Below are 26,835 nucleotides of genomic sequence, written 5' to 3' on the forward strand. Positions count from 1 at the left end.
GGTTTAGTCATATCTACTCATATTGGATGGAGTTATAGTCCTTTACAGTTAACTTAATATCCTCACATGTAAAAATGTTGCTTGTAACTGGTATACCTCCAAAACTATTCAGTAATTATTCTGATGCAGTTTAATATAAACATTGTCCATTAGACTTAATGTGCCTTTTATGGGTTTCATTTATCATCTCCTTTTTTGGATGGAGTTATGGCCCTTTACAGTAAACTTAATATCTTCATGTAATGTTGCTTGTAAGTTGCATGCCTTCAAAAAAACTAAGTAATTATCATGAAGATGAACATTGTCCTATAGAGTTGATGTGCTTTTCATGGGTTTCATTCATTAATTTCTTTTTGAATGGAGTTATGGACCTTTACACTAACTAAGACTTAATGTGCCTCTCATGGTTTTGGTCTCATCTACTCCTTTTGGATGGAGTTGTCCCTGTCAAGCAAATTCTTTCCTTCATATGTAAACTTGGAATGTTTCTTGCAGTTGGCATTATGGAATCTGGCAACAATAATTTCTCTTAGATCGATGTTTTATAGGGTTGCCTCATCAGCATGATTATGGACAAGAATTAGTGCCATTGTCAGACAGCATCATAACATCTTATGGTACTCACCGAAACTCAACAGCCATTTAACATATTCTAATGCAGATGGAAGTAAACATTGTTTCATGTGTTTTTATATGGGTTTTGTTTTGTCAGCTCCATTTTTGCTTAGTTTTAAATCTTTCCATGTGATGTTGATTGTACTGATGAGTTCTTGAAGAAGTATGATTTCAAGCATTCTGTGTCATCATTTCGAGAATGCTCATCTTCTAACTTTGTTTCCCAGCCCAAGATTTTGATTCAAGGCTTTAAAGAGCAAGTTTTAACATTTGCACACATTGCTAAAAGCTCCGGTTTATTTGGCAAGTAATATAATTTGATTGGTCAAGCTTGTTTGGAAGATTAGTCTGAAACTATTTGGTCAGTTAAGATTGCTTACAAGATATGTTTGAAACCTTGTAGTGGTTAAACTTGTCTTGACGATATCTTCAGAGGATTTGAGTGGTTAAGCATGCTGGAATCTTGGAGGGATTTGACTGGTTAAACATGTCTGGAAGATATCTTGGAAGGATTTGAGTGGTTAAGCATGTCTGGAAGATATTTCAGAAACTATTTGATTGTAGAACTTGTTTGCAGGATGTGATTGGATCTATTTGACAGGTCAAACTTCTCTTTACGATAACTGATTGGCTTGATGTTCAAGATTGCCTGGGAGACATTCATGAAATAGTTTGATTGGTCAAGCTTTTCTGTAAGATATGCCAGGTGTTATTCAAGCTATCCCAGGTGTTATTCAAGTAGGACTTTCTTTGTTTAATCAGAAAGGATCCTTGGAAGTGGAAGTAAGTTTGTCAAAGTGTTCGATGAAGTTACTCAGTGCAGTCTGATTGCCTGAAGCAAAATCATTGAGCCAGAAAGATTCAGATAAAGGCATGCTGCTGATTATAATTGATAGCTGCTGTAAATGCATTGTAGCCATTTTTAATAAGAAAAAAGGGAGGCAAATCTTTTGATGGTTGCTATAAATAAATTGAAGCCTCTATAACAAGACATTAAAGAGAGACAACCTGGTTTGTGGTTTCTGTAAAAACAGTGAAACCTCAGTAACAAGAAGGAAAAGGGAGTCTGCATTTCCTATTAAAAAACCTGTGGCTCTCATAAAATCAACCTTTTCTTCAAGTTAAATTGAGTAAAACTAGATTGTTGTTTTTAATATTTTCACTTTATTTATATCTTCATGAAGTAAAGAAGATTGATCAATAAGTTCATTTTCAATTTTCATTTTTTCCCACTAAGGGACTCGTATTCTCCCTTTATGATCCAGTGATGACCTACTGTTTAGTCATGATATTGATATTGATACGCTCTCTTTATTTCTCTCATGGGGTTTTTCCATGCAGAGCTTACAGGCGTTACTTCTATGTCCACAAGCTGACTAGTGTGACCCAGTGGGAATATCCAGACCAGGATGATCCGACAGTGATAGATGGGACACACGGAAGGACATTGGACAAGGACAGAATGGAAACTGACCTAGTTAGCTCTGCAAAGATGATATCTCACACTCGAGGGATGATAAATTCTACTTACACAAGTAGGTTTTATAAGAATGAGTATGTAAGATTTTTAGCAAATGCATGTCATGAAAGTTTCCTTCATTTGCCATTGTTTCGGGGTTTTTCTTGCCTAGTTAGTGAATTGCACAAGCATCTACCACCTGTTTCCTAATAGGATAATGCATAAACATTTTTGCCAGAAAAGCAGAAATAAACAAGAATGATGTATTAAATAATATTGACTTAAATAGTACATGAGTTAGGTTATCATTTGTGAGATGTAAATCCTGTCCAGGATTTAATTTTGTGAAATGCTTTGAATATGCTCTCTCTCTCTCTCTCAGTGTGAGTATGTGAGAAAGCATTTCTTTTCACAGTTCTTCCTCAGCCATTAATACTGACCACCATGTATTGACTTACATGCTGCATTAAACCACACAAAATAAACTCTTTTTCTTTCAAACTGCACATAGAGATATTTCATTAAGCAAATCAAGTAATGGTGACAGACAATATATCTGCATTCTACAGTATGGTGTTCTTGAAGATGTCAATCTAAAAATATTTTATATCCACAGAGCATAGTTTTGAAAGGGGCTCCAGGAAGCAGGGCACTTCTGAATTGCTGGCTGGGGTGGCTTTACTCCCTCCTCCACCTCCACCCCCTCCCGAGGAGCATCCATCTGTTAAGAGTCTTATGCTTCACTATGGCAGTGGCAGTAGCAGCAGTCAGGAAGAGGATGAAGAGGAGGAGAGGGAAAAAGACAGGAGAATAGAAGAAAGGAAAAAGAAAGGTAAATGGAGTATATTTCTCCACTGATAAGCACTTGACACATATTCCCCCAATTTTTGTTAATAAAATTTTCATGCTGTATATATGTACCGTTGCTATTGTAGGGTTTTACGCCATTTTCAAACACACGATAGGCTATACATGACGGCCAGTATTAATGGTGGAGAAAGAACCTGGGAAAACCCCGGAAAGGACCACCAACCCACGAGAAGCTACTGGAAAGCTTTCTCACATACCCACATTAGCTGAATCCGAGACTCGAACCCATGCAGACAGAGGTGAGATGGCAGTGATCTGTAACGGAGAACGCTTTACATCACTCGGCCACTTGGGGCCCCTGTATGTATGTACAGTATACACAAAATGTATAAGCATTTTCCACTCATGTCTCTGTAGTATCCATTGATGTACACCCAACTACACAGAGAAATCTCCATGATTTATAGGTGTAGTTAGCTTTGAGCTTAAATTTGTTGTTGAATAATGCACTTAATTGATGTACAAGCCATGATGTAATAATAATAATATACCACTCATGATGTAATAATAATATACCACTCTTGATGTAATAATAATAATAATATACCACTCATGATGTAATAATAATAATATACCACTCATGATGTAATAATAATAATAATCATAATAATGCCTTATTTGTAGAAGGAATAAAAGTATTCTCCTCTGAGGCCTTCCCTACAATCTGCTTATGTATAGTGTGTATACATAATTTAACAGAAGTTGATAATAAAAATAATCTTTCTTATTTAACAATTAGCTGAATCACTAATTTCAAAAGCAGTAAGAGAATTTGATTGTTTTCCATTAAAAGAGAAGCTGTTAAAAACAAGTACTACAGAAAATTCAAAGCTCTTCAAACACTATTTTAGCTTTTGGTAATGAGAAATGTCCATCTTATACAGTGATGTAGCTATTAGGGTTCAGTTCCATCTAAAACAGCTAAATATTGCACAGTAATATGGTAACTGAATTGTACACAGTAACTCAAAACCACATTGAAACATATTTAATTTCTATGATATTGCAGATATTTAGAATCAAAGTACTGTAAGTACTTTCTTAGATGGATCATCTTAAAATGTCACATATTTTCTTCATACTCTGCACTAATTAAGCTACTTGTGTTGCTGTGCGGTTAAACACCCAAACAAACAAAACCTGCAAAAGTGTTTTTAAACTATTTTGATTATACTTTATATGGTATGGGACAGCACTCATAAGAAAATGCTTATTTTTAGCTTTCCGGTCAGAAACACCCACAGTCAAAGAGGAAGATGTTGAGGCAGCCATGAAAGAGATTCTGGAGGGTCCTCATCAACCCCAGGAAGGGACCCAATTAGGGATCCAGGAAACTCCGCCTGTAGCCTATGGTAAAACCGCTCCACCTTCCTCTGTAAATGATGTCCCACCCATCTTTGGCCCACAGCGACCCCCACCAGATTATCAGGAGATTGGACCCACAGCTGACCTGCAGGAGCTCAGTGAGGGGGATGGAGGGGCAGAGATGGTCAGTAGAAATGAGCAGGACACTATTTACACTCAAGAATTTTCAACAGCAGAATTGTCAACCACAGTACCCATGGACATAGATTCAGAGGTCAGTCAGTCTAATGAAGACATAAGTGGGGAGGGGCACCAGGATCCAGGGGAGGGGCAATTTAATCCAGCTATCATATCCAGAGCTCCAGTCGTCATTCAGGGGCCACAACTCTGTGACAGTCAGTCTGCTCCATTGTATGGAGCAACCATAAACAGTGATACGCCAGCTGATGGAAGTGCTAGGCAAATGGAGTCAGCAGAAGAAAAGGAGAAAAAGAAAAAGAAGAAAGATAAAGAAAAAGACAAAGAAAAAGTAAGAGTTCTGAATGCACAATTATTTTTTTCTTATTATATGCTTATATTTTTCTCTGTTAACATTGCCAGAATTGTGCAGTATTTTTCCATGTTTTTGTCATACTGCATGATGTGTCTAAAAATAGTATATGTATTAGGAACTACGTTGTAAACAAACAATGTACACTCATTTAGTACACACTTTTGGTTTATTAGATTTGTTTGTGGATGAACTAAAACTGTTTTGTCCATTTGAAAGTAGAGATCATAAATTTTATGATGCAGACAAATTGTAATCAACAAACAAAAACTAGCCATTCCAGACAAAATCCAGAAGTTTTTTCAGTGCGCATTCATTCAAATATGACTATAACTTTCAAGTTTAAGTAGACCAAAACAAGAATTTTTTAAAACTAATTTATAGAGTGTGACAAAGTTCAAGGTCGTTGGCAGTGTTATGTGCTCATTAATATTGTTACTGTGTATTGATGAATCTATGGGTGTGTATTTATTTTGAAATCCAGCATAAATTCAATTACTTTGTTTCTTGTAATGCATTCCTTGATTATTACTCCGTAGGTAGGTTAATTAAATAAGGTATAATGAAAAGGTTACTGTATTTGTGTGGGAAAATAGAAACTTGTTTTTTGGACTAATGCTGCACTCCAAAAGGTCATACAGTATAACTCAGAAAAAAAACTTGTTCATATTTTCCTATACAAATTCAGTAGCCTATAATTCCTGTTCTTACAATCAAATATGGTTTGCTGCTTGATACTCAAGGATTCTTGAAAGAGTATGATCATGACCAATCTGACAGATAAATGTCATGGATTCTTAGGATCTTTCTTGGTCATAATTAAATAGTCATGGAGTCTACCTAATAATGACTTTTCTTACTTAATTCAAAATTTGCCTGTACACTTTTCGATAACATTTGAAATTTCAAGAGTTGGAATAATACTGTTGTTGTTTGACAAATGTCTATTGATGTATACTCTTTACTTGCATGGCAACAAGGCCAAGTTGGTTTATGGTATATTCTTGTATCCATCATCCATTCATCAAGTGTCTAAGTGGCTAGTGTGCTGGACTCCTAACTGAATGGATGTAGGTTCAATTTTGCTATTAGATCAGCTAGGCACTTAACTCAATTTCCTCAGCACTGCATGACCTGTTTCTGGCTGTGACATAAAACACCAAACCACTGCTAACATCCTTATGCCATCTGATGTTGGTTGATGCCTTTTATCACTCTGTTGGCCCTATTTCTGATCAAACTTGGAAGATGGGCTTGATTCATCAGAATTTTGGATGGGTACAGCAGTGGTCAAGATACATGTATATTAATGAGGTAATCTTGCATCAAATTGGATGAGCTTGTTATCACTGTAGAGGCCATATTTCTGATCCAGTTTTTATACGATTTGTAATAAAAGCTTGTATTGTCAAGACCTTGACAATTTCGATAATGAGCAAGATCCATGTGTTAATGAAGTGATCTTGCATCAGATTAGCTGATCTTATTATGACTTGGAAAGCCATGTTTCTGATGTGATTTTGATTAAACTTGGAATATAAGCTTTACAGCATCAACAAGTTCAGTAGGGGCACTCACCAGTTATTATGTACTTTTGAGAGAGTGATGTATGTAAGGTGAAGTTGTTTGTATTTGAAACATGCACATTGGAGAGAATTTTGGCATACCTCGTGTTACTTGGATGTAATGTGGCTGACATTTCTTTGGAAATTGTACTTTTGGAAATTGTACATGATCTAAGCACACTGCTAACTAACATGACTGCTCCTTTGTGCTAAAACAAAATCAGCCTGAATTAGTCAAAAGTACACTATCCTTAGCAGCTACTAAATAGGGAAAATGATTTTTGCCAGACTAGACAATACCAGCTTCTGAAAGTGCATTGAATGAATTACCAAATATATAAAATGTATTAAAAAAAGTTATTGGCTCAAATTTTTACAATTTACCTTTCACATTTAGGAAGTAAAAATGACCAAGTAGAGCTAGCACTGTTTTGAAAGGTGCACATCTGGAGTAAGGCCAAGCAGTATACTCTATAACCCATATTACACCCATCAATCATATGCCAAAATAAATGGAATGAAAGGTTCTTTGAATTATACCTAAGGTACAAAAGGTCTTTTTTAAATAGCCAATATAACCAGCGAGGAAAGCCAAGGAAAATTTGTTTCTTTAAAATTCTAACCCTATGCAAAATACGAAACTGTAGAACACCCTATGCAAAATACGAAACTGTAGAACACCACCATAATGTGGTGGCAAGGGGAGGTAATGGGCAGGAGTGATTGCCCTTTGTCTATATGAGCTTGAGATGCATAATAATGTTGGTGACTTCTAATTGGCTAAGCTTGTTACCACTAAAGAGGATATATTTTTTATCAGATTAAACTCTGAAAAGCATATACCTCTCCCTTGATAACTCACACCCAATTTTGACAGTTTCATGCGTAAAATTAAATGTCCTTAGGTTTTTTTTAAAAAGGAGACCTTGTTTTGTGAATCAACAGTAACACTTGAATAGATCCACATTCATAGGCCAAAAAAAAGCATGTAATACCCATTGTTTTTGAAGGTACACATTTTGTGTGTCAAAACGTCTAAGAGTTGTTTTTAATGATCTTTCAGAGGTTGATTTTCTTGATAATAAAGGTAATTTGTACAGAAAAATGAAAGTTGTTTTACTATCAGTTTTTCTGAGTGTGATTATAAAACAAGTATTAAACTATTTAACAGCATCCCACCCAAGATGGTATCCCCTTAAATTTTCCGAGTTTCATCATCAACTCACTGCATTGCTTATACTGCAGATTGTGGGGTTTGGGCCTGATTGTGTGCACCTCTCTGGTGGCCTAGTGGTTAGAGCATCCGCCTCGGATGTGGGAGGTCGTGGGTTTGATCCCCGGCTTAGTCATACCAAAGACTGTACTAACAGCTACCTCACTTGGCGCTCAGCATTAAGAGGTTAGTGTTAGGACTGGTTGGCCTGGTGTCAGGATAATGTGACTGGGTGGGACATCATGCTACATGTCTGCGGCATGATGCCCCAGTGCTAGACATCACTATAAACTGTCACACTGCAAACATTGTAGCAATATGACTGAAAAATTGTTAAAGCTACGTTAAAAAATACAAATTACATCACACCTGATTGTGTGGGAGTTACAAAAGGAGAGGTGTATCATCCGGACATTGGACATGTTCAGTATCCACACATATTAAAGATGTTATCTTGCATCTGATTGGCTTACTTACCTTGTTACAACTCTGGAAGCCATATTTCTAATCCAGTTTTGATCAAGTCTGGTAAATATGCTAATATCCTCTGATTGGCTGTGTTTGTTACCACTTCAGAGACTATTCCTATCTAATTTTGATCAGACTTTGTAAATATTCTTGTGTCAGTAAGATGTCTTGTGAATTTTATGAGATCGTTAGTGGTGTTTTCTTGCATCTGATCGGCTGAGCAGCATAAATCTCTAGATAATCTTAATCAGAACCAGTTTTAATAAAATTTGTTAAGAAGTCAAGTACCATCAAGGTGTTGGATTAGTTACGAGGAAGAGTTTTGCATATTATTGAAGTGGCAGATTAGCTTAGCTTGCATCACTTATGAGACTTTTCATTTTTATATGATCAGACTTGATAAATATGTATATAGCATCATAGTCATATATAGATTCTATAAAAATTAAATCTGTGCATATTAATTTGGTGATCTTGTTTCTGTTTGGTTGAGAATTCAGCCCTAGTTAAAACGCAAAAAATCTATCTTTTTTGTTTATGGAGGCGCTCACCAGTTATTTTGAACTTTTGAGAGAGTGACGTAGGTAAGGTGAAGTTGTTTGCATTTGTAACATGAACAATGGAGATAGTGTTGGCATACCTCTATGTTACTTTTATGTAATGTGGCTGACATTTCTTTGGATACTGTACTTGTGGAAATTGTACATGATCTAAGCACACGGTACAACAAAATGGATGCTCCCCTTGTGCTTGACAAATTAACCAGAATTAATCAAAAGTACACTAACTTTAGCAATTATTAAAATAGGGAAAACAAATTTTGCTGAAGTTGACAATAGCATTTACTGAAAGTGCAATGAACCAAGTACAGAATATCTGAAAAGTAAAAAACGTTATCGGCTCTTTTTTCTACAATTTACCTCTGAAGTCCAGGAAGTGAAAATGACCATGCGGAACTAGCAGTTTTTTTTATACGAGCACATCTTAAGTGAGCCCAAGCTGTATATTCTAGAACCTAAATCACACCCATCAATCATATATCAAAATAAAGGGAATTAAAAGTTCTTTAACAGCACCTAAGATATACAAAGTCTTTATTATATAGCCAGTATAACCAGTAATAAAATCATGGGAAATTCTTTTTTCTTAAAATACTAACCCTATGCAAAATATGAAACTGTAGAGCACCACCTATCTTATATAAACAAAGGGCAATAACTCTTCCACATTACCTCCCCTTGCACCACTAGGTTTTGCCAGTTTAACCTGAGCAATATACCAGTGTCGATGCTCATATGGCAGTGTTTTTGGGAGGGTTTTTAAGTAATGTTATCAGGTAAATATTCTCAGAAAATTATGACTTAAAAATTTGCTTTCTCCTTAAATTACATTCCTTAATCACACTAACATTAGGAGAATAGGTTAGAGGAGAAGGGACTGCTCATCATCCTTTTTTTACCTTGGAGAGAAAAAAAATTCTTAAATTTTGCTTCTCTTACAAATTTTGAAATAATTGGTACACATGTTTTTATCATCACGATCTGTCATAAGTCTGATAATGAGCAAGGAACTTGGCATCTTAATTATATCTTTAGCTCAGCAGGCCATAATGCCAACTGACTGCATTATCCAGCATTGGCAACAATATTCAACATTTCTAACTGCTAGACCAGTTAGAACCAAACTTGACACAGAGCATCCAGGCATAAAGACTTGGCAATTTTTTTTATAGATGATGCTAATCAGCCTAAAAGAATAAACATTACATTTAATTTTAGGGAGATTAATTGTTAGAAACATTATTTTCAGAATGAAGTTTTCACTTTCATAAATATGAAAGCTGTAATTTGATTGGTGACTTAAAATGTCAACGTGACATAAACATAACATTGACCAGTGTTATCAGAGTTAGTTTTAAAAAATTTCAAGTTTTATGAATTGGTTGTCAGTATCCATTCGATCTTAGTTATGAATTGGTGATGATGTCCATTATAACCTTTTTTTACTGTATGTGGGGGTGGGCCCGAGTGGCCGAGTGGTCTAAAGCGCTCTCTGTTACGGATCACTGCCATCTCACCTCTGTCTGCGCTGGTTTGAGTCTCAGATTCAGCCAATGTGGGTATGTGAGAAAGTTTGCCAGTAGCTTCTCGTGAGTCGGTGGTTCATTCCAGGGTTTTCCCGGGTTCTTCCTCCACCATTAATACTGACCGCCATGTATAGCCTATCGTGTGCTGAAAAATGGCATTAAACCCCACAACAACAACATTAACAACTGTATGTTGGGACACCGTATTTGTTAGGACACCATAAATTAATTTTTTAAGTAATTTGTTTTGTGTGCACTGTATGTTCTGAGAGGCATCATTTTATTCAAGTTGTAAGTTGTGGGACATCATTTGAAAATTACATATAAAAAAATGTACTCTAACTTAAAAAAAAATTAATAAAGATATAAAATTGTACTTCAGATTAAACCCCTAATCCACTGCAGCAGCATCTCATCAACCCAACCCTTCTCCTTCACACAGGGGCCCCGAGTGGTCTAAAACGCTCTCCGTTACGGATCACTGCCATCTCACCTCAGTCTGCGCGGGTTCAAGTCTCAGATTCGGCTAATGTGGGTATGTGAGAAAGCCTGCCAGTAGTAGCTTCTCGTGGGTTGGTGGTTCTTTCCGGGGTTTTCCCAGGTTCTTCCTCCACCATTAATACTGGTCACCATGCATAGCCTATCGTGTGCTGAAAAATGGCATTAAACCCAACAACAACAACAATCTGCTTCACACACATTATCCATTTTTTTGGTTAATGAATATTCTTTAAGCTTTCTCATGCCATGAAAAATTCAGTCATGCTAATTCTCACACTTGTAACTAAAGTGTACTGATGTCACTTTTTGGTGATTATGCCGATACTGCATATAGCCAATTATTAAAGGGACCTCGAGTGGCCTAAAGTGCTATCCATTACGGATCACTGCCGTCTGACCTCTGCATAGGTTCGAGTCTCGGATTCGGCCGATGTGGATATGTGAGAAAGCTTGCCAGTAGCTTCTCTAGGGTCAGTGGTTCTTTCCGGGGTTTTCCCGGGTTCTTCCTCCACCATTAATACTGGCCGCCATGTATAGCCTATTGTGTGCTGAAAAATGGCGTTAAACCCTACAACAACAACAACCAATTATTAAAATTGCCAATACCAATTATGAGACTGATTATTTCATTATTATTTGTTTTATAACAATGACTGGTTCACAAACATAAACCGGGGCCCCGAGTGGCCGAGTGGTCTAAAGCGCTCTCCATTACCGATCACTGCCATCTCACCTCTGTCTGCGTGGGTTCGAGTCTCGGATTCGGCCAATGTGGGTATGTGAGAAAGCTTGCCAGTAGCTTCTCGAGGGGTCGGTAGTTCTTTCCGGGGATTTCCCGGGTTCTCCCTCCACCATTAATACTGGCCGCCATGTATAGCCTATCATGTGATGAAAAATGGCATTAAACCCTATAACAACAACAACAACAACAAACATAAACCTATTAGTGTAATGCAAGCAGGTATTTTGCCATGCGAGTTATAACAAGGTTGTTTATGCGGCAAGTAAATTTGAACTTCTGTACAAAAACAAACAGAAACTGGATAAGAAGTACATTGCTATTTGTAGAAAACAACGATCACACAAACATAAAACTTGAAATTTTTTAAAACTACCTCTGATAAAACTTATAGTTTGCCAATTCAAGATATAAATGAATGAAAATGTATTAACAAGTATTTTAACTTGCGTTCAACTGTGCAGGTCGCCATTACTAGATTTCAATAAATGACTAAAAAACGTTCATTACGATAGCCCAATTATAATTAAAATTAATAATATGCATACTTTGAGATTTATAGTTAGACATCACTGTACGCTGGCTGCAGCTAATACAGAAAGCCTAGCTGAGGTAGGTTGTATTTAAGCAACAGTAACATTTCTCCCTTCTCGCCAAGTAACATTCCACGACAATCAGAAAAAATCTGGCCTGCGCCACTAAATAACTGCTCACTCGGAACGCTTGAAGCTGGTGCAGACAAATAGCGTCTAGCTAATTTGGCCAAGTAGGGGAACTGAAACGTGAGCGTTCCACCAGCCGTATATGTCTTCTCGTGGCAACAGAGGGCTTGGCAGATACAATTCAAGCATTGCGTCAGCGGCGTCATCCATCTGGTTTGTTTCATTGACAGTACGGACAGGTTCGTCACAGGCCACAGAAACACATAAAACAAATCCCAGAGATGTGACGTTGATGGTTGGGGGTACTTCCTGCTTGTCACCTGATGAAACCGTGATGCATTCTGCTCTAAGCATTGTTTGGAACTGGTCACAAGTAATTCTTCGCTGAATAGGCAATGTTTGAATCGTGGATCCAAGTTGGTGACCAAGACAAGCTTCTTGTTGCTGGCAAAGTCAGCAAAGCGTGTGTTTAGTGACATCAACATATCATGATGCATTGTCTGAATACCTTGACTCACTTGAAGCTCTCGAGCCAGCAACATTCAGAGCATTTTCAGCATAGGAAGAATGACGGATACTGATGTTTGGCTATCACACTTCTTGGTAATGTCCACGAATGGGCCTAACATCTCCACAATATTGTTAATCAGGATGGGCTGTTAGGCTAGGCAGGTCATAGAGAGTAGTGTAAGCTGCCAAGACTTGTTTTTGAACATATAACAAAACCAACATATTGTATGTAGAATTCCGGTGTGTCTGGACATCCTGGATGAGTTTCTTATGGGCAATGCCAAATTTTTCTGCTGCTCTTTGAGCTGCTGTTGTGCCAGGATGGAGTGCCAGAACTAGCTGACAATGGATCATGATATCATCAAAATACCTTGACATCTCATTGCAACAGAATGCCATTACTGACAACAAGCTGCATCTTGTGTGCAAAACAGCTGATGCTATCAATTTCATCCAGACACATAGCTTTCAGAATGTTTGCACCTCCATAATGTAGAAGAACATGGATATGAGTTTTGGGAATGTTGTATTCCTCGCATAATTTGTCCAGTTTGCTCGCCAAATATTCTCCTGTGTGTGAGTCATCGAGAGGCGTTGCTGTTAAAATAACCTGTTTCTGCTGAAAGTTTTCCATCAGCCAGTGTGGCGTAAGACTCAACAAGGCTATGCCGATGGACTAGTCTGACCACGCATTAGAGGTCAAACTAAGGTCAGATTGGGCAGAAACTAAGTCGCGCACCTTGCTTTGTATCGCCTTATGCATGTCAGGTATCACAGATGTGGAAAAGTACTCCTGACTTGGAATTTTATAGCGCGGTTCTGCCTTGGGCATCAGATGTTTTAAAAAAGTCGTCAGCAACGGAAAATGCACATATACTGCCATGAATAGCTTGTTCCAACTAATATTCTCGGGTCGTCAAATGCAAATGGCTGTGTCCGGTCCAGTATGGCATCAATAGTCTGCATACAAGGAGTTGCTGCAGCTGCTGAAGATAACTGTGCAGCATCCTTTTCTATTTTTATCTGCCACAAACAGGCCATGTTTGGTGATGTGCTTGCAGCACAAGTGCTGGAAAAGATTTGATGTATAGTTTTTAGAATCATTTCCACCTCTGGAAATGCCTGCTTTGCAAAGTCTGCAATTTGCTTTGGACTCATCAACTGTATTTACTCTGAAGTAATTCCAGACTAAACTTGAGTGTTTCAAGTTCGACATTATGCATAGGCTTGGTAGTATATTTAATAGTGTACAGTCGCTAGTCAATATTAATAATCCAAATGATTCACTCTCTTGAAACAGTGTTTTAAATCGAGTAAGTTATACTAAGTTGTCCACGTGGCTGGATGGATGCACGCACCATGCTGCGAGTCGCACACTGAAGCAACTCAGCAGCTGGGGTATCCAGTGGTAACGTCGATGGTGCTTGCCTGCCAATATCAATGCTGCATAATATTTGTATGTCTGCCTTCAGCTGCTTCAACCTGCAACTGCTGTTTGCTGATTAGCAGCATTGCCAGACTGGTTACAGAACAGAATAACTATACAGTACTACCCTTTTATGTCGACATCCTCAGGCCCGAGGAAATATTGTCAACATAGACAGATGTTTAGATAAGTGTTGTGGGGGGTGTCTGAAAAAAAGATAGAAGTTAAATTCATCAGTAAGGGGTGACCTGTCATCAGTGATTAGCGCTTACACTTTGGGAAAACAAACAATAGAAATTTTGAGTACGTGAAGACAAAACCAGTGTGAAATACACTTGACAAATTACATTTTGGTTAACCTTTGTGTAATAAAATCCACAATAAAATATTGCATCGGTCACATCCTGATATGAAAAACATTCACTACGATATTCAATGTCGGCATTAGCACATGGTTGCATAGTTGTTATTTACATGCTTCAAGTACATGTACTTAAATTGGCCTAGATTTTGGTCATTCTGTTCCCATCTTACTGAGGCTACTAAGGGGAACGGGCTATTCACTGGAAAATTAAACCCTGTCAACAAGTTGGTTTAAACAGTAAATGTATTTAGTTACAGAAGTCATCGTGAAAAGTACATAAAAGTGAACAAGAGATATGTGGCTGATATGATTAATGAAGGTATAATATTGTATTCATTGACACATGCTAAATAAAGTTAAAACGGAAACTGTCACAGCGCAATAAACATGTTTTAATCACCGATCACTTTGGAAATGCAATAATTGATCTGATTTCATTGCTTTTATTTAAGTCGCCATGAAAGGCCTACTTTGTTGGATCAAACAAAAGCCTGGTTTTTTTTATCCGACCATGACATTAAAGCCTGGCGGCAAGATCAACTAAATGTTGAGTAAAGTACAGGTCGAACTGGCCACTTGCCGACATAAATGATTAGGCGGGAAAATTGAAGCCTGTCGTCGAGATCAACAAAGTATGGGTTGGAACTGGCACCTTGTCAACATAAATGATTAGAAAACAAAGGATTTGTTCAAGCTGGAACCTAGGGCTTCTGTTGACATGTACGTTTATGTTTTATCTCTACGTTGACATAAGCATGACAATTTTGGTAGCAATAGTACACCAAGGAACCAGGACTTTGATTTTGTCAAAATAGGAGGCTTGTCGACATAAGTGATGTTGATATAAGTGGGTAGGACTGTAGTGAGTCATAGTTTCGTAGTAGTTGGAAATTTCACTGCCTATCTAATCTGCCTAGCTATCTGCTAATGTGTATGCTGGAAGTTCAACAGCCACACGAGGCCTGATTGGCTAGTTGTCTGCTGTGACTGGGATGAGTACATGAATGGTATTGATAATTTGTTGTGTGCAGACAATCAGCAGTAGTTTACAGCAAGCATGTTAAAAAGTATTTACTTTTAAGAATATACTGTCTTTCAGTTAACCCCAAATCACATGCTTATTCCTTAATTCTGCTACATAAACAGAGTTTGTGGATATTTTTTGTTCTATACTCATAATGAAATAAAAGAGGAATAAATGATAACAATACAAGGTTAGTTTCTTTCATGTTATCAAATAAACATGGCTTTTTAATCCATTTTATTGCAGCATGCATTGGGGGATCGCAAATTAGACACAGATTTATTTCTTTTCTTAAGTCTTAGAACATATGACCTTAGTGAGAAAGTTTTCATCGTAAGTTCTGGGACAGGAAAATAATTTAATTGTTTTATCAAGTCCCAATATGTAAGATAAATATGGTATCTCTGTTATGTTTATTGGCCTGACATTTTGCTACTGTTGTTATCTTGCTGGATTGTTGATAGAGTGGCAGAAATGGTGACAGAAGTAATCATCTCTTACTAATGGCTAATATATTTTTATTATGAGCAGATAATATATATACTCACTTATAAGTCGAGTCAAACAACATACACCCAACTCTATTGTCATATAATGCAGTTGAAGATCGGGGTCTTGGACTCGACATATAAATGTGTATATACTGTAGCTTGATATATTTGTTCAGGTGATGGCCCCTGGTGGCATCTCTCTGAAGAAGAGACAGGTGTCATCACTGGTGATGAAGTGGCAAAAGGTGAAGAAGGAGGTGGAAGAAGAGGAGCGACATCGCATGGAACGTGAGGCTGAGATCCGTAAAAAACTGGAGGAATGGAAAGATCAGACTTGAACATGTATCAGTAGAGGTAGGAAGTGCAGTCCTTTCCAAGACATTTTCTGGGTAGTACTGTTTTAGTGGGGACATTGTTGTGGGCAACAATTTTAACATTTCTGTTCAGGATTTTGAAACTCACATAACTTTTACATCATTTATTGAATGAAACTTGGTATAATATTACTTGCATGCCTGAAATTTTTAGTCTGAAATGCCATCCTGTTTTCCGTATGTTTGTAGTCTAATATGCCAAGATCTTGTTTTCCATGAGTTTATAGTCTGATAAGCAAGGAACCTGTTTTCCATGAGTTTGTAGTCTGTAGGCAATGATCCTGTTTTCCATGAGTTTGTAGTCTGACAGGCCAAGATCTTGTTTTCGACAAGTTTGTAGCCTAATATGCCAAGATCCTGTTTCTCATGAGTTGGCACCATGCTAAATCGTTAGAACAGTTGCAAGATGCAGCATTCCACAGAACTTGTGTAATATTCACAGCTTGGATTATACAGTTCTTGGGCATTTTTTAAGAATAAAATTTTGTATCCAAATAATCACATGGGACTGGTTTGTAACTTGATATTTGATTGGCTTCTAATGATAAAACCTTAAACAGGAGTTTTAGAGTATTCTTTTATCACAATCTGGTTTTATTTAAATTTTAATTGCAAGTTGTTTTTCATGAGACTTACATTGACATTATTTTATTTTCTTTTCTTATGACTTATTATTTCAGTTGAACATTGAATTTCGAAACAAAAATGTTATAAGTATGCCTTTTTAATTAACATATTTCCATTATTGACAAAAATGTTTATTTATATATATATATATATATATATATATATATATATATATATATATATATATATATATATATATATATGCGCCTTTTTAATTAATACATTTCCATTACCTTTTAGAATAAGCACTTCCAAAAATTATTTGCATTATTATAAAAGATTTGTTGTAAGAAAAAGCCAAGCCAATGGCATGTTTGAACTGATACTTTCATCAATCTTAGCAGATATATTCTTTTTTTCTTGTTTCTTGCACCTTATAACTGACCTATTTTTGCTACTAAATGAAAACAAAAGGTATATATCTCTTTGTTTTATTGAACTATTTCTTTCTATTTTCAGACAAAATGACCAGTTGTTTCTCCATATTGTGATTAAAGATGTGATGAAATGTAATGGTGTTTAGGCCTAACCATTATATTATCGGGATAGTCTTGTATCTTAAGATGGAAGGTCGATGGACACCTCCAGACTGTTACCAAGATACATATGTACGGTGAAACTCAGCTGCAATGTGCTTCATTATAGCAAGAATTTGGATATAAGACAGTTGTGGCATGGCTTCTGTATTTTTACAACCTCTTCACCTATTTTTCCTTACTGTTTTTATAAACCTTCCGTAAGACCATCCATCCATCCATTATCAAGTTTGTTCTCACACAATAACATTAACAAGTTCTCCGCCATCTATAATTGCAAAGCTTTATGGGTGACTTGTACTTGGGGTAGTACAGAACTCAATCACTGTCGGTTCAAAAGGTTATGGTCACTATGACTGAAACAATGAAATGATTTCCTCATTAACATTAGCTTTATATCACATGTGACTGAAAGAATGAAATGATTTCCACAGTAACATTAGCTTTATATCACATGTGACTGAAAGAATGAAATGATTTCCACATTAACATTAGCTTCATATCACATGTGACTGAAAGAATGAAATGATTTCCACATTAATATTAGCTTCATATCACATGTGACTGAAAGAATGAAATGATTTCCACAGTAACATTACCTTTATATCACATGTGACTGAAAGAATGAAATGATTTCCACAGTAACATTAGCTTTATATCACATGTGGACCAGACTTTGTGGATATCTTGCACTTATGAGAAGAAAAAAGTGTATGGGGTTAGAAGTGAAGGTCATGACTCAAAGAAGAAAAATGGTTTCAATACAGTAACATTAGTTCTTCATTACAAATCTGAACCAAACTTTGTAGATTGCTTGCACTTGCAGTAAAAAAAAAAGCATCAATTTGTTGTAGAACTCTGTAGATTGCTTGCACTTGCAGTAAAAAAAAAAAGCATCGATTTGTTGTAGAAAAGGATTATAGATTAAGATGATTTTGTCAGAAAAAAAGACATATTTTCTGCATGATAACACAGTTCTAATCTTAGATCTGGACTACATTTTGTGGATGGCTTGCATTTAGGATGAGGAAGAAGCCTTTTAATGGATGTTGGGTAAAGGTCAAATGTCAGGGTCACTGTAAATGTTGAGTAAGAAAGAAGGCGTAAAGGAGATTTTGAAAATTTGAAATGTTGAGTTGCTGTGGCTTGAATAAATATTGGTTTTGCAGAATAACTTTTTTTTAAAGCAAGTTCCGTGCCCAAATTTCGTGGATGGCTTACATTTAGGTTAATAAAGAAGCTTATAGATTCTGGGATCTAAAGGTCATGGGTCACAATTTTGGTAAATTTAATCAGAAAATAATGGTTTCAGTAAGTTTTGTTCAGGACCATGTACCTTGATCAAAAGTTCAGTCATAGAGACCCATTGTTCAGTCCTTTCTGTAGTCTACTAATGTCTGTCTATATAGGAGTGGGTGTAAAAAGTACTTTTTGGTTTTTGAATTGCTAAAGAGTTTTATTGCCAAAGGAATAAATTTTGGAAATAAATGTTATTTGTTATTTTAACATGATGTGTGTATTCTTGAAGAAAAAATTGTCCAAGCGTTTTTTTTGTTTTAAAGATTAACATGTTAAAAGTTGTGTCCTTGTGAATGTTAATTTCAGATATGAGTAATCACTCACTGCTTTTTATTGTTAGCTTGTTATTTTTGAAGAACATCAGCTTTGAAAAAGCTGATCATCTCTGTTAGATTGAACCGTCAGCATTTTAGCTTATTAATAATTTGTTTGTTATCATTGTATTATGTATATTTCAATCAAGGGCAGTCAATAGCCCATTCAGATGCCTGTGCATTCAGTGGGCATACAAAATTCATGCACCAAACATTGTTGTTGAAATAAGTTTATCACCCAGAATGACAAATCAATCATTGTACCTATGAAATTAGGTAATTGCAAATCATGAAAGTTAATCCTACAGTGAGCTCATGCATTTGTGGCTTGGCTGTGTTGCCAGGCTATCATTATAATGTGATCATGTGATAGGCAGCTGAAAATCCATCAGTGCTTTGGAAAAATCCAGATGCATATCCATAAATAAGTGGTACAATATATTCTGTACATGTATATAGTGGTACAAGATATTTTGTGCATGTATATAGTGTTTTGCAAGTTTGTGTAAGTTTATTAGCAAAGAATTATTAATTCAGCTTTGATTGGAATCTAGCTGAGAAAATTATGTAGGTGTAAGATTTATTAGATACTGTCTAGTGACTATCAGACACATATACCTATAGCTTAAACATTTATTTCAAACACTGCCTAGTGACTACAACATGTACTGTATACCCGTGCATATTAAAATGTAAATTTTCTATAACTTTCATTTTTAGATTACATTTTTGCATTGAATTCTAACATGTCTTGACATAGACTGAATTTAAATTCTTAATGCACATTTTTGATAGAATTTTCTTGCATTCATTTTTTTATCATATGGATGCCATGTGAAGATTTGGTGAAGACACATGTTCATTAACCATTCATGATATTCATTTGATGATTTTCTCATACATGTATGTTCCATGATTCTCAACAGAAAATAAATTATTACATGTAATTACTGTGTTTTCACAATGTCTTGTGTAATATGCATCAGTTTATATTGGTAACTGCATCATTAAAGCCTATAGTTGACCACTCCAGTGGCCTATGGTTAGAGTGTCTGCCCCAGATGTGGAAGGTCACGGGTTTGAACCCTGACTGAGTCATACCAAAGACTCAGCATTAAGAGGCTAGTGTTAGGACTAGTCGGCCTGGTGTCAGGATAATTTTGACCGGGTGGGACATCATGCTGCATGTCTGTGGCATGATGCTCCAGTGCTAGACATCACTATAAACTGCTACACTACAGACATCATAGCAATTTGACAGAAATATTTTAAAAGCTACATTAAAACACAAAAATGCAGACACTCAGTCTATAGTTTTTGCACCCAATCCAACTCTTACCTTTTGGTTAAATTTTCATTATGAAGCCACGACAGATCATTCTACTTTTACCTTGGGGTCAGGGTCTTAGTCATAGAAAGTTTGCATTAAGGTTTTGCCTTGGGTTTTCTATTTACTTATATGACTTATTGCTTCATTCTTATCATACTTAGCTTGAATAGTTTTGAAGCCAGAACCATTCATTCTACAACATTCTTTCTTGGCCCATTTAACCCTGGAGTCGGTGTCAAGGAGAAAATTTGGGTCAAGTTATTTTTGTATCCTAAAGTTCTTTATAAATTTTCTTCATAAATAGGATGAATTATTACGAAGGTAAGAAAATCCGTTCTGTGATACATGCACTTGTCCCTTTGACCATGGGGTCAAGGTTACAGAGAAAATCTGTCTGCGTGGGTTAAAGTCTCCGATTCTGCCAATGTGGGTATGTGAGAAAGCTTGCCAGTAGCTACTTGTAGGTCGGTGGTTCTTTCCGGGGTTTTCCTTGGTTCTTCCTCCACCATTAATACTGTATAGCTTATCGTGCACTGAAAAATGGCGTTAAACCCTACAACAACAACAAGAACAGAGAAAATCTGCATTTAGGTTTTGGTTAAACATTCTTTCTGTAGTATGCATTTCCAAGCTTTTGACCATGGAGTGAGAGCCACATTTTATGATTTTATCAATGACTCTCCTTGTTATGATACATGCTTGGTCTTAATGAAAATTGCTCCAATCTGACCTCCACTTTGATGGCCATAATTGGTTCAAAAGTTGGCTGCTTGCTTATGAAAACTATAATAGAATTTGAAGAAATGGTGATGATAGCTGTTTGTTTGGTTCATTAATGTGAATGACTGTTGTACAAATGATGAATTATACCAACGATTTCCATACCTATATGTAATCTCACCATCTTTTGAGTAGGGGTTTTGGATCCCGTCAGGTCTTTATGGGGTTTTGGATCCCATCAGGTTTTTCTGCGTTAGTCAGGTGGGAGAAGCAAGACTTGGGTAAATGGCAGATATTTCCTTGATCCAGTTGCTCATGGATTTGCAACAGAAAATCCAATCACTGTTGTTAATTGAATCACTTTGTTTTCCTCTTTATGTATTAAGATTGAGATGCCTCACCTGGATGTAAGGTTAAGTCAAGCAAAGCACACAAGGCATTTCTGTAAAACATGATGCAGATTGAATTGTTTTAGCTTCATAGTGATTCAACTAAACTATCAAGTTAATCCATAAAGGGGTTTAGGAAATGTTAGCAAATGGAAAGACTCGAACCAAAACCTTGATATGTTTTCTGTGACCTTGATCCCAAAGTCAAAGGTCTAGTAAGTTAATTGGTTAATGTATTGTCATAGGGTCTTATTGATTCAGCCTAAGTGTGAAAAAAATCCATGAATAGGTTTGGGAAATATAAGCGAATGAAATACCTTGATCAAAACCTTAATACAAAATTTTGTGACTCTCCTTGACCCCTAGGTAAAAGGGGTGATCAGGCATGTAATAAAATTAAATGTTTTAGCTTTACAATGATTTATTCCAAGTATGAAGAGATTCTATCAAGCAGTTATAGAAAATAACCAATACCTAAATTAAAATAATACTTGAATGTGCTCTTGACCCCACTGTAAAAGGGGAGTGCCAGCATGTCGTAGGATGAATTGTCTTAGCTTTATAATGATTCATCCCAAGTATGATAAGACTTTATCAAGGGGTTTAGGAGTATATACAGATGAAAAACTTGAACTAAAACTAAAATATATGCAGATGAAAAACTTGAACTAAAACCATAACATACAGTTGATGGTGATGACGCTTTCAGTCGTAAATGGCTTTCACGTTTTATATATGCCAGTCTGCCATCAAATATTGCCAGTTACTAAAAAGAGAAAAACACTTAAATAACTTCTCAAAATCTCTTAATATAATTAAACTGAAATGATGCTTCCTTTCAAGTTTGTACGGATTTCAAGTTTATACAGATTTCCAGTTTGTACAGATAATGCACCATCAAATATGTCTACTAGTCTCTAAAACCGTTAAATTACGTCTTTTTTAACAGCTTCTATTAAACGGCCTCATGGAATTCAACTAAATTTAACAAAGCATCCTGGGGTGATGAGCTGTCAGATCTGTTGAAATGTTTCTCATCTACCAATATTTACATCATTTCTAACTGTAGAAGAATAATTGCATTGTCAGCATTTGCTGTTTCAAGCTTCTCAAAAACCACTGGACAAATTCCAACAAATTGGGCAGTGAGCATCGTGGCATGAAAGAGTTTCCAGTTTGTACAAATTATGCTGATCCACGGTAAGATATGGCAACTTTCAATATAAATAGAAGCATATAAATTGCATCTGGAAAACCTCACAACAGAAATGGACAGAAATTTCACAGAAAAGGCTTAAAAGTTAATACAGATATTTACAACCTGACATAGAGGTATGGTACTAAAATTAGAAAACAAATCTGCTCAACAGAACATTTACCAAATTTGACACAAAGCAGGATTCAACTTTATACAAATTGTGCTGTTAACATCAAATATGGGTTCACCATTAATACTGGCCGCCATGCATATCCTATCGTGTGCTGAAAAATGGCATTAAACCCTTCAACATCAACAACATCAAATGTGGGTAGCTGTTTTTAAAAATAGAAAAATCCTTAAGTGACCTTGTCAAAAACATTTAACAGAATTTGACAGAAAGTATAATGGCCTGAAAGTCTTGAACAAATTTTCAAATATTGCTTGACAGAATTTTATCGAATTTGACAGTATTATGACATTCACCCTTTGAAGGCATTTCAGTATAGCCAAAGTTCAAAAATCAAGGTCACTGACTGAAAGAAGAAAATTGGTTTCTGCATATAAGTTTACCAACAAAACTGTTGTCATGCAACCCTCTACTCAATTCAGAATTTTGCTACTTTGTATTTCTAAAAAATCAAATGCATTTGATCACTCTTATCAAATCATTTTTTTCTCTTTAATTCATTGCCATCCAAATTTTGAAAAGCATAGTCTGTATACATTAGAGGATATAACTGTTGAACACTTTATTTTTTCCCTCATATATATATATATATATATATATATATATATATATATATATATATATATATATATATATATATATATATAGATATATAAAAGAGATAGCTTAGACATTGTAGTGGTATCCATTTTTATTGATGTTCTGCTATGCACAGGTGTAGCTATTTTAAATTGTACTGTTGTGTCTTTTATTGCACTGTATGGTTTCTCTAGCTTTCTTTCCAAAACTGTAATGTAATCATTTGTGCCATTGTTTCAAAAACTTTCTGCATCACCGACTCACTTAGGGATATTTAATTTATGACCTGTCACCAATGTATTACCTGCAGCAAGCGTAGAACCAAGGGACAGCAGCCCGTAGTTTGAAAACTGAAGATTTGGGTTATTATTGATGTGCTGTGTCCAGCAAGGGCATTACTGAGCACAGCATTCATGGGGGGGGCAAAAGTATTTTGGTAAGACGGCTTTTGTCAAACATTTATTGGGTAACAATTTTTTTGAATTTAGATAAAAGTTCATTTGCTATTGGGTAGTCAGTTGTGAACTGGAATTATGAGCTGTACAACTTAATAATGAATGGTTGATGATGGACCAAGTGTAAAGCTAGATTGCTTTTTCAAAATGATACTGTACGCAATATTAAGAGCTGAGCTTAATGTTGTATGGTATAATTGTGTTGGTCATGTTTTCCTTTCATTTGATACTTGTCTGAAGGTAAATGTTGTGCCATGTATTGGCCCAATAAAATAAAAGTAGTTAGCAATGCATATAATATATATTTGATTTTACCATGGAACTTAGTTAACAGTTTGGTTGTGAACTAAATGGAATAATTTGTGTTGCAATTTCTCCAATGGTTCATAATGGAGCTATTGCCATCTTAAACAGTTTCATAGCAAGTTTAAATGTTGTGTGTGGAAAACAGAGTTGATAATGTTCTTTATTTCACCTGAAATTTGTAGATAAAATTGATTATATATATTGCTTACTTCAAAAATTGAAGCATTTCATCTACATATCTGGTTGAAATATTGTGTAAAGCATGATACATTTTATTATCTTCTTGTTTTACCTTTGTTAATTGTTTAGTGTTAAATTCAGCATCTTTTACAACTGCAATCAAATCTTTTTCTGTACTTGTGTTGAAGGTACAATGTTGAAAACTTTGAAAAGAAGCAGTTTTACTTTTGGATCAAATAAACAAGATATTTAAACAGGTTATCAATCAAAGATCAAATAATTGATCATGCTTTTGTAACTTGTACTATTTCTTATACGTTGTGTAATCACATTATCTTGTAATGTTGTTCTTTGAAGTTTTTAATGTTATCAAACTTTCTTGTTCTTTATTTAAATGTTCAGCTTAGGCTTTTTAAAACTCTAGGGAACCATTACCAAGCTGTCTTCTAAGATAAACTTTGTGTGAATCTTGTGACTTTTGTTAAGTAACCATAATTGTCTTTTTCAGTTTCCATCTGTTTGTTCTGAAATTTTAATGAAGTAAATTAACATGATACGGAAGCTATGAAAAGGCTGTATACCGACTTCTTTTCGAAATTTTTAAGCCATGAAAAATTATTTGAAATTTCACTAGATAAATAATATGGTGGATTTTTAAAAAAAAAGTAATGTGTGAAGTAAAAATGCAAGTTTAATTGGAAACAAAGACAAACCATCCCAGAAATAACTTAAAAACGAGAGTAATAGGTAAAAAATGAAGGGATGAAAATAAATATTTTTAGTAATGTTGGCTAAATTTTACAAAGTCTGAAGGTGATGGATAAGTTCATTCCATATTCCTGTTTTAATTGTCCACGAAAACAAAAACGTTTTCACACATCAAACATACAAGATATGAAAATTTATGAAATTCCTTCAAGGCAAGAAGTAAAATATCACATGACAGAAGTCAAATCATTCAAGATGGCTGCCATTGATGAAATAATCATTGATTAAATAATCTAATTTTTATGTGATACTTTATTATGTGGTAAACTTTGTTGTGTAATGACAGTAATACATGTGTTTGACAGTAAATATACATCAGCAACAAAATAACCAGTGCACCTTGCTTGTATAACCATTTTTTAATTAATGGCAAGCGTCTTACAGTTCATTCTATAAATTGTCAGTGTTGTCTGTTGGAATCATCATGTTAATAAACAACAATACTGAATAAATCTCACATTGATTTGGAAATTTTAGCATTTACAAAGATTTCATATGTCTTCCTAATTTGTTTTTGCATCCATCCCATCAAACTCTTCCTGAGAGAATTGCTTTACTGGTTATAGCCCTTTGTTATCAATATACAGTGTTTAATTTCAGTATATACTCTTCAATTTCTGTAAATATGAAGTTATTGCTGACTTTGTCTTTGACAAATCCCAAATATTTCTTAACCTGGTTTGCTTGTGATGCCATTTTTAATATACAACACTTGAACTTTTGACATACTGTGACATGTTTTTGATGACTGAGTGGTATTAGCTTGATGTATAAAGTATACTATGTTCATGGTGATGGAAACAAAATGTGATATTGAATGTGAAAGGTTAATTCAAGTCACATATAATTCATTTAGGCACCAACAATTTATATGATTGGGCAATGAACAAATACATGCAAGTTAGATGCTTTAGATGGGTTAGTGATATATAAATTATTGTTTCAGAGACAAATGTTGAACATCACTAATGATTGTGACATAGGGTGGCTTATAGCATTGGATATTGAGATGTCAAAATGTCTACAAATCCATCACAAGAAGTAAATGTTTCTCTAGAGAAATTAATTCTGGATAAAAAGAAATGGAAATATGATTGCCATGGTACCAACTGTTTCTAAACTATTGTGTATATTGAATAATAATAATAGTAATAATGCTTTATTTATAGAGGGTAACTCGTTAGTCAAGGACTATTCTCCCTTGAGGCCCTCTTTAGGAGAGTATAACAGTACACATTATATGAAGATAGCAATAATTACTGTTTGTTTTAACATGCTTAGTATTAAAATACTAAATTCCATTATCTATTAGAAACACATACATGCTCATGATATCTCTTCTTAAATACTCTAAAATACTCTAATATTTTCAGCAGATTTTACATGTAGTGGAAGCTTGTTGCACAGAACTGTACCAGCGTATTGGAAGCTCTTTTTAAATTGCTGTTCTTGGTTTTGGTGCTAGGTTTCCATGTGATATTGATCTCAACTGGTATTGTGCTGAAAAAGGCCTGAAGATACTCTGGTGCAGTTCCATTAGGCATTGATTAAAAAAAGAACTACGTTGTGAAAATCTAGAGAGAGACCTGTCATTCATTGCAGAAAGTTTTGTGTGCAATTGATTTTTTTTCCTGTAGCAATTAATTTTGAAATAGAAAATGATAACACAGAATGGTAGTGTTTGAAAAGCAACGTTAGCTAAACTCAAACATAAAGCTTAAT

General features: G+C 35.4%; 1 protein-coding gene across 2 annotated transcripts in view; it reads left to right on the forward strand.

The window, feature by feature from the left end:
* The window catches only part of LOC149792442 (uncharacterized), an 81,048-nt gene extending 64,846 nt beyond the window's left edge, over positions 1-16,202 (forward strand). For both annotated transcript variants that reach the window (XM_089971020.1, XM_089971019.1), the window contains exons 12-15: positions 1,957-2,150; positions 2,691-2,906; positions 4,165-4,778; positions 16,025-16,202. In XM_089971020.1, coding sequence (XP_089827146.1) covers positions 1,957-2,150; positions 2,691-2,906; positions 4,165-4,778; positions 16,025-16,186 — 1,186 coding nt within the window. In that variant the 3' untranslated portion in view covers positions 16,187-16,202. The remainder of the gene's footprint in view (positions 1-1,956; positions 2,151-2,690; positions 2,907-4,164; positions 4,779-16,024) is intronic.
* The last annotated feature ends 10,633 nt before the right edge of the window (positions 16,203-26,835 follow it).

The sequence above is a fragment of the Sinohyriopsis cumingii genome, chromosome 9 (genome assembly GCF_028554795.1).
Source record: "Sinohyriopsis cumingii isolate HCF-2022 chromosome 9, ASM2855479v2, whole genome shotgun sequence".
In the NCBI taxonomy this organism is placed as follows: domain Eukaryota; kingdom Metazoa; phylum Mollusca; class Bivalvia; order Unionida; family Unionidae; genus Sinohyriopsis; species Sinohyriopsis cumingii.